Source organism: Triplophysa rosa, linkage group LG11 (genome assembly GCF_024868665.1).
Source record: "Triplophysa rosa linkage group LG11, Trosa_1v2, whole genome shotgun sequence".
Taxonomy (NCBI): domain Eukaryota; kingdom Metazoa; phylum Chordata; class Actinopteri; order Cypriniformes; family Nemacheilidae; genus Triplophysa; species Triplophysa rosa.
Window position 1 is genome coordinate 8,142,097 of NC_079900.1, and position 9,430 is coordinate 8,151,526.

Genomic DNA, 9,430 nt, shown 5'->3' on the forward strand with positions numbered 1-9,430 from the left:
ACTTTTGTTATGAGCCATAATGTGTCTTTTTGGGACTCAAGGGTGATCATTTCCCTCCTTTTGTATGCCATTATTGCTCCATCCTGTCTTTTTCTCTCGGTGGTATTCCACTGGGTTACGCTGCTCCATGATTTTTTTACATTTTTTGTCATATCCAAGGTTTCAATCAGAGCATTTGACCCTTTGACCCCCACCATCACCAAGCCAACCCAAATTTTCACTTAATTATGTGCACACACGCTCCCGATGCCCAATATAAATATTTGATAAGGACTGTAGTGACCTCAAAGGGTCAAATGTCACTGGTGAATTGCTTTTTCTTGATGCTTCTATGTGGCCCCAGGCTACACACACACAAAATGAAAGAACAGTAGAGTGATTAGAAAGATATTTCCATAACCTAATTTGCAGAGTAACAGAACACACATGTATAGGTCATCATTATTTATTACCATTAATATTTTTGCATTATTATTACAAAAAATGTATATTGTCCGGTAGTATTTATTAAAATTTCTCATGAACCATGAATCACTATTAAGAATAATGGGAATTACCAAAAATAGTAAAAGTAACATATACATGCATTATGGTAATCAAAGTTATGTGGAAATATGATGAAGATAATATTTATGTGTCATGAAAATAATGTTACATTACAAATCTTAATGTGCTAAAATGTGTTTTTGTTTGTTGATGTGATCTGGGATCTGGGTTTTCATTTATTGTGACCACCTGAATCCTTTCTGCTGTATTCAGTGGAAAAAAATTAAATTACTGTAGACTGATTAATGTCTCAGTGAGACATTATTTATTTATGCCTAATGTGTGTATGTGTGCCTCTATTAGCACAGGGATCAGGATAATGAGCTTTAGTGGCAAAATTAATGTTTTTGTAATTTGAGACTGGATAATCGAATGAAAATAATCTGTGCTTGTGAGTTGTGGACATTAGAAAGGTATTTGCCGCCATCTGGTGTTGAGTTGTTTTACTACAGCCTTACCGAACTAAAATGGTAGTGTAATTTATTTGTCCAAAGGTGTCTGTTTCAAGCTGACTTTTGAGTCACCAAAACGAGAGGACCAAGTAATTAATTAATTACTTAATAATGGCAATTTTATTTATACATGTGCTTTATTTTATTATACTTTTTTTATAAATGTAGATATTCCGAATTATTATTATTACTTACAAATGTGTAGCATCACAAGCAATTTGGCATATGAAGCAACAATATTTCTAGTAAGTATAGAATATAAGCAAGATTTGCTCACAAACATTAATTTGGTTTAATTTCAACTAGGGATGCACCGAATGTTCGACCACCGAAAATGTTCGGCCGAAAATAGCAAAAAACGCATATGTGAAATGGCCGAATAAATTTTACCGAACATGACTCGTGATACGATCAAGCAGCAACCAGCGCAGATAGAGAGAGAGAGAGAGAGAGAGAGAGAGAGAGACGCGTGCGCTTTATTGCTGCCGCAAACATTTTGGCAGTGTGTGCGTGCGTGCGCGCGCGTGCGTGTGTGTGTGTGCGTGCGTGTGTGTGTGTGCGTGCGTGCGTGCGTGCGTGCGTGCGTGTGGAGCATTTTAAAGTGTCCGAGAAAGACACAGCACGGGACTTGCCGCACGGAAGTAAATTTCCGAATGAAAGCGTCTTTACCGGTCGGTAACTTTACTTCAGACAGCAGCGGGCGGTCTGACAGTTGCCCCGCCGCTCGCGACATCCTTTGACATCATACAGTGGTCGCGTGCACACAGTCCCTGAACAACTTGTCAAAGTATGTTCTGTGCATCTTGGCCACGAGTGCACCTTCTGAGAGAACAGTCAGCTTTTGTGGGCGGAGTTTGGAGGAGAGACGTGAACTGAAATGGTTGTCAGTCAGCATCAGTCAGAATTGCTTGAATTGGATGTTTTTTTCTCTCAAATCATTTTGCAATGTAGCCTATAATAATCCAACAGTTTTAGTTTATTCGTATTTTTATCTTATAGGCCTAATGTGGAATGACAGTTTTTAATGAAGTGTTTTGTTGTAGGGGTACAGAGTAACTTACATTACATTCTTTTAGCAGTCAGTTATAGGCCTAATTAATATAGGCTATTCATGGGATAGGGCTCAATTTTTTGTTTGAATTTACTTTGTTTTACTCAATTTTATATTAAGTTGTATTGTATTTTATTGAAAAGCAAGCCAAATTATAAAACTGCACATTTTGACTATTCAGTTTGTGCAATAGTGAAAAAAAATAGCTTAATAAATAGAAGAAATGAAAAAAACCATGTTCGGTATTATTCGGCCTTCGGCCAAGTGTTTCATATCATGTTCGGCTTCGGCCAAGAATTTTCGTTTCGGTGCATCCCTAATTTCAACCGAGAAAGATTAAACTTGTTGAATGTGAAGTTGCATTTCACCTACAGCATCTAAAGAGGGCACCATTGCTTTAGAATATACAAGCGCTGCAGACACCGTTTCAACTGTGACTTAAAAGTTTACTTAAAGGGATACTTCACCCAAAATTGAAAATTCGGTAATCATTTACTCACCTTCGAGTTGTTCCAAATCTGTATAAATAGATATTAGGAAGAATGCTTATAACCAAACACATCTTGCCCCCCATTGACTCCCATAGTAGGAAAAATTACTTTATAATTTTTTGTTCTGTTGAACACAAAATAAGATATTTTGAAGAATGTAGGACAGCAAACAATTTTGGGGAACTTTTTACTACCATTGTATTGTTTCCTACTATGGTAGTCAATGGGGGGCAAAATCTGTCTGGTGAGTAAATGATGACAGAAGTTTCATTTTTGGGTGAAGTGTCCCTTCAAATTACAGCGAGTGCATTTCAAAGGTGGTTTGCATTTAGGATACATCACACTTTAAGTGACACTTACTCAGTTATTTCAGCTCAAATGATCCTCACCAGAGAATTATAAATAATATGACTTCCCTCCCACTGATTTTACCCCTAAAGCTATGTTTCTTTTTCCGGGGGAAGAGAGCAAAAGCTCAGAGAAACAGGATATAAATGAGAAAAGCAATCTCACCTGGGGAATCCGGGTGGCCGAACAGTCACCAGTACTAAAAACACAATCACAGCTGCTTCTTGTGCTCTATTCAACATCATCTACAGTCATACACACTCATTATGAAAGTAAACAATGTAACATGAGGAGGGGGAAAATGTGGATCACAAAACGTAAACATAATCACAGACGGGGGAAAAGCAATGCATTTGGCTGTTTGTTTTTAGCTGTGACAAATTGTGCCGAAAAATGCAATACAATACCCAAGCGACATATCCCCCCCCCAACTTTACATGATGCCAGCATTTACTCGGCTTGAGTACTGTTTATGAAAATGTCACAATTACATTTAAGACTTCAGAGAAATCTGGAATGAAATAGATAACATCAAAGATGGGACAGAAAAAAGCAAAAGCAAATGCTTGGTAAAGAAAACCCGCTTGAAAGATGATGGAGCTGTAGTTTTCGTAAGAGGAGGCTGCAGAGGTTGAGTCCATTTCCCTAGAATTTTTCTGAAGAAAGAGGGAAATTTACACTGCTGTTTTGAACCTTTTTCCGTACAATTTAATGGAGGCTGATTTGGCTGCTTTTAATAGAAATGCATAATAAACAGGCTAATTGAAGGCATGAAAGGGGTGAATGTCGAATGACTGAAGGAATGATATTTCCCTGGGTCTGTTTACATATACAGTATCTGATTCTTTTAATTTTATTCTGCCCTTCTGTTTGTTCTTTTGGTAGCTGTCATTTAAAGAAAGCCAAACAACTTCATCAATATGACAATGAGCCATTAGCCGCCAGTATTTATTCCAATGAGTGTCGTTTAGATGGGTCTGAATCCAGCTGTGGGTTGGCTGATGAGATGAGGCCAGAGGGACAGGTCTGTCCTCCATGGCCTCTATTGATCTGAACCTTAAATGGACTTCATTAGACTGCATTAGCATGCTAAATATAATCCGGCATGTACCCACAGAAGCATCTAAAAAACAAAACTAGAGATAAAGCTACACTGTCGCCAAAGATTTAGTTTGTGTCTGCATGTCTGTTTCTGTGTCTCTCTTTGATTCTCTCTCTCTTCTCTCTTGTTGTAGTTTTTATGTAGTTCACGAGTATTAGGACTTTAGCATGACAGCTTCACCTGTCTGTTTATATTTCTTCCCTCTTAATTTCACTATCTCATACTATCTGTTTGAGAGAGAAGCATTTGAGTTATCTAACAATGAGATCTGTCATCTGTCCACCTCTGCCCTCCTCAAATGAACTTGGTTCTTGATATTGGAGGAGGGAGATTTGCTGCGTGGGCCTTTTATGCTTTGTTCTATTGTCATTCAACAGTAAAGAGTATTGGATAAAGCCTCTCACTGTCTTTAAGTTACAAACTCCAATCTGCTTTGTATAATATAGAAGCATTTAGTGTGTGTTCTGTAAGTTTGATGGCTTAAATCTTAATATCAAAAGTTAGGGGGAGAGTGAGTGAGGCAGACACACAAGCTACAGGTGTTTTTCTGTGTTAACAGAGAGTAACCATTAGGTATACTTTGCTTTGTTGAAAGAGGATGAGAATCCTTTGATAAAGGTGAATGTGAAGCCTATTGAAACAGTGCTGAACCCTGCCACAAACACACACACGCACACACATGCACGCACACGCGCACACGCACACACACACACACACACACACACACACACGCACGCACGCACGCACACGCACGCACACGCACGCACACACGCACGCACGCACACACACACACACACACACACACGCACACACACACACACACTGTGGCCCCTCTGGGAAACAGTAATTTGAGAGGTCGCCATGTGAGTGTGTATTGCTCCTGCAACCCCCTTTTACCCCAGATGATCTATTTGAAACAGGAAGCAGTCGTGACCTTCTAAAAGATGCTTAGACACAACCTCAAATGCTGACAATTAGATAGTGTTACACATGTAAGGGAAAGCAGAGATGATGGTGCTTTGCACACATGTATGTCCAAAGACATCCAAAATCCCAGACCCCTCTTCTTTTAAAGATCATCTCTTTCTGATTTATACTGTCAAATACATTATAGCCCTTATTAATAGAACAATGCATGTTTAATAACTGTGGATGAGAATAAATAGTTTTAAGAGACTTTGGTTAAAGGCGAGCGAATACACTTCATATAAAAATCAATAATCCCAGCTACTTATCTCCATCTGACTCATGTGCAATGAACAATGTGAGTGATAGAGTTTTGTTTCCCAGTTTTCTACAATGACGTACCCCTTTAAAAATATTAATATCTTTCTGTGTGCCGCCTCTCTCTCTGAACTTGCACAGATTACTCACAGAAAATATATACAGTATATTTACATATCATCAACAGTACTGTATGCTATATATATACAGTAATATTAAAACCATGTGAGACATACAGCCCTGGAAAAAGTTAAGTTACAAGTATTACTGTTGTATTGCTTAACAGTAATTATGAACTTGCTTTCTTTGACGTATTTGAAATCTGAAATAATCTTGCATCTTTTTTGTTATCTTGTCTGTTATTTTGACCTGTTTCTCCAGTTTTTATTTTCTGAAAAAAAAGCAAATAGAGAAAATATTTTTACCGAATGAAACAAAAATGATCATTTTACCTAAACACATACCTAGAAATAGCAAATTTTAAAATCAGAACAAATTATTTGGAAATTGTCTCTTATTTTTATTGAGGCTGTATATCTTTGTACAAAATAAGACCCTTACATCGAACAGGTTATATAATTATTTCAAATGATAGAATGAATTGAACCAAAGACTCATTTATTAATCAGAAGGGTGTGATGTGATTTGCATTATTTGTTTGTATTGTAATAAGTTTAAATCTTAAGTCGTCTTCCACACACAGTTTATCATCCATTCATGTATCATCAAAAATCTATATCTTCACCTCTACCTTGTCTTGTTTTATATACAGTATGTTTTCAGGTTTGTTTTGGTATGCATACAATCAAGTTTGTGTATTGTTTGTGTGTCTTATGAGGTTTGGAAGGTGGGAAAACAAGAGCGAGAGAAAGGCTAATGGAATTCCTAATTGAAAAAGCTTTTACTGCAAGGAGTGTCACTAAGGTTGAGTGATCAGGTTGAGTGATCGGGCCATTTCATGCACACACACTCATCTGAAGCATTAAATGTAAGCATTTAAGTCCTGTATATATGAAGAGGTGAAACAGATGAATTTCTGATGCCATTTTCATTTCTTGTTTTGCAAATCATGGTAGTATTGAATGCACTGCCTAGGATTTAGTTTGATATTTGATTTTTTATCAAATTGATACTTTGTTGGTGCTGGTGTGTGCACTTTAACTGTTTGGACTGTGATGCACCTGGGTCTTCGACAGAAGCATTTCATGGTGTTTGTGATCATCAGGCGTTTCTGCTTGGCGCATGAAGTGCTGCCTTTGGTCCGCAACATTCTGTCTGATTTGTTGTGGTTGTTTAATTTGTAAAACATGAAAAAGGCGTTTCCTTTAAAACCAGCTCTGTCTCAAGACACTTCAATGGTCATTGGGAAAAACTCCTGAAAATGCCACGGTGTAAACAAATTCTGACAACAGGTAGAGTCTAACAACTTTATTAAAATCAGCAATGAAATTTACATTGTAAAGAATACACCTCCACTGGAAACCACAGTTTCTTCACTCCTTTTTCCAGCAACAGCTCTCCCTGGAACAAGAGTGTGAGATGTAACTGAGGTCTTTTGATGTTGTACACAAACCAAAGTGAAACACCTACTTTTCCTAGCACAGCTCTGCTCACAGGAACCAGAAGCAGGGTGGCACACCGCAGTACTACAGTGAATATAGATCTGACCAACAAAGAGATCAGCTTTAGCAACAAATACAAAAGGCAATTTAGATAAGGAAGGCTGTAAGGAAATCATACAGTCTCCTGCAGAGGGGCCAGTGATGATGGATCCACAAACGTGAACATCTTCACAACAAAGCGCTTGTTGTGGGTTGGGAACTGAAGACCAGACGAGCCAACAACAGGAACCAGTGCTGTCAGGTAACGGTCATCCTGGTAAGGACATCTAAAACCGAAGTGACAGTCAGGACTCGTTCACAGCACACTATCTGGACAAATGCTTGGGATTCTACTCACCCATCAACTAGAAGATCCCACTGGGGTAGACTGAGAGGACTAGGGGTTGATGTCGCCCAACAGCGTCCCAACATCAGGACAAGATTGGGGTCAGTCCTCTCCAAAATATGCACCTCAACATACACAGGTTCTCGCAGGACTTTTGTGACTGGATACTCATCCTCACCGTAGTAGGATGTGTACGCTTCATCTCCTGAGGATGAACACTCATGTTACTGTCCCATCTAGAGTTTGAGACCAGTGCTACAAGTACCACTCCTCTTGAGAGGAGATTTTGAAGACTAGCACATCGTTACCTTCTGCACAGCCTTTAGTGACACATTGGCCATTTGCCAGTCTAAGCTCCACCCTTAGGGGTCCAGGAGCAGCTACAGGTGGAGGTGGTGGAACAGTGTTGACCGCCACAACCAGAGCTTCCACAGCAGTGGCAGAATATCTACACTGGAAGAGAAGTCTAGACAACAAAGAGTGAGCTTCTTACATCTGTTCTAGGAGTCACAGTCCCAAGAGAAAACAGATGACCTACTCAAATTGACTGTCCCTTGTGATGGAGCCAAGAGGTCCAATCCCCACTTCATAGGATGAAGTCATTCTGTTCTCATACACCACATAACCATTTTCCTCCTGCAAGCAAAAACACGATTGACATAAATTCTGTTCTAGACATCCAAATCATCAACAGCAAACTTACCATCATGCTGGTGCCACAGGCAGTGACTGGAAACTGGTATACAACAAAGGAAGGCGTTGCACCAACAGGACCACAAGGTGCTTCATTTCCACCCAGCAGACGGACCGTGTCCAGACTCAGACGAGGCAGAGTAACATCTCTAGCCACCACTAACACAAACTGACCATCTCTTATACACTGGACAGTCACTTTAATTATACAGAGTAAGTTATCAGAGAATCAGCTTGGCAAGAAACATTTCACTGGTCTAACACCCTTACCTGACATCCCATAATAACACTGCTGTCCATTAAAGCAGCAGTTTATAGCTTCACACTCTGCACCACTGATACCAGATTGTCCACACTGGATCTGCTCATAATCAGCTACAGCACACTTGTCAAGAGGTTCTGACTGCACCACTGGCTTTTGAAGTGAAAACTTCTGAGAAAACTGTTGTCCAGTTTGCTGGAAGACTGAAGATTGAGGCTCCTGGGGAAAATTACTAAACTGTGGAACAGCACAACAGAAAGCACAAACCCATGCACAAAAAGCCACACGCCAAAACATCCCTGTAGTTCCAGCCATCTTGCCACAAGCAGACGCTCTAAGAGTCGTGTGTTTAGTCTTATATACTCTGTAAATCGTCAGTCAGAAATTGTAGCTCCTCCTTGATCAATTAACAATGATTGTTCTCCAGACCTTCTGGAAGCTACAAACAGGGTGATTTCTGTTTACTCTCAAGATTTTATATGATCATGTTTTAACCAATCTCTACAAAGCCAACGAAAGTAAAGCATACTTTCAAAAATGGAAAGTTGTTAACATCTGTTTGCTGTTCATTTAAGCATTTCACACAACAGCTAGACATTAAAAATACAAAAGCACCTTTTAAAGGTCTCATGAACTGGCCTTTTTTATTCTTTTATACTGTTGTCTGAGGTCTACTTATGACGTTAACATGGTCTTTACATTCAAAAACATCAAAATCGATAAGTATAGGCAGTTTTCTACCTTGGTTTTGAGGCCTGCTCAAGAAACGCTCGTTTTTTATGGGCAGGCCGCATTGAAGACTTGGAAGTAAACGCCTACTGCTAATTGGATAAAAGTTCCAAAAGACAGCAGTGTGCCCTGTGATGTATATTTCTGTGTGTCTGTTTGACAAGCTACATGCTTAGTTGGAGCCTTCTGTAAACTTGGTTAGACACGTAGGTTACACATAATTAGGACATATAAGGCCATCTGTAACAAAGCAATAGTGACGCATTGTACATATATTTTTACTCACATTAGATTCCGGTTAGATCCGATATTGGCGGCACAGAATTGCTTTTAAATCTCAGTCTCTCTGCAAATCCAGCATCGACATGTGCCTTACATGTGCCTTACATGTGTTTACAAAAGAGTCTACGGTGAAATGAAGCGAACAAACGCTACATTTTTTACCCACGTGAGCTGGAACTTCTTTAAAAATAAACTTTAACCACTCATTCCTAATATCAGAATCCGAAGGAAGCGACTGCGTTCTTCCACAACCAGGCTCTGCACAATGTGTTTCATGTTTGTTGCTTGGTCGCTCTAAATAAA

At 39.2% G+C, this 9,430-nt stretch overlaps 1 protein-coding gene across 1 annotated transcript; it reads right to left on the minus strand.

Annotated features, from left to right (window-relative positions):
- Positions 1-6,627: 6,627 nt before the first annotated feature.
- Positions 6,628-8,423, minus strand: LOC130562023 (zona pellucida sperm-binding protein 4-like). The gene is made up of 8 exons (XM_057346810.1): positions 8,125-8,423; positions 7,865-8,052; positions 7,700-7,797; positions 7,470-7,627; positions 7,174-7,366; positions 6,955-7,102; positions 6,805-6,877; positions 6,628-6,735 (listed from the first exon to the last, which is right to left on the minus strand). The coding sequence occupies exons 1-8, from the start codon at positions 8,411-8,413 to the stop codon at positions 6,665-6,667; spliced, it is 1,218 nt and encodes a 405-aa protein (XP_057202793.1). The 5' UTR covers positions 8,414-8,423; the 3' UTR covers positions 6,628-6,664.
- Between the last annotated feature and the right edge of the window lie 1,007 nt (positions 8,424-9,430).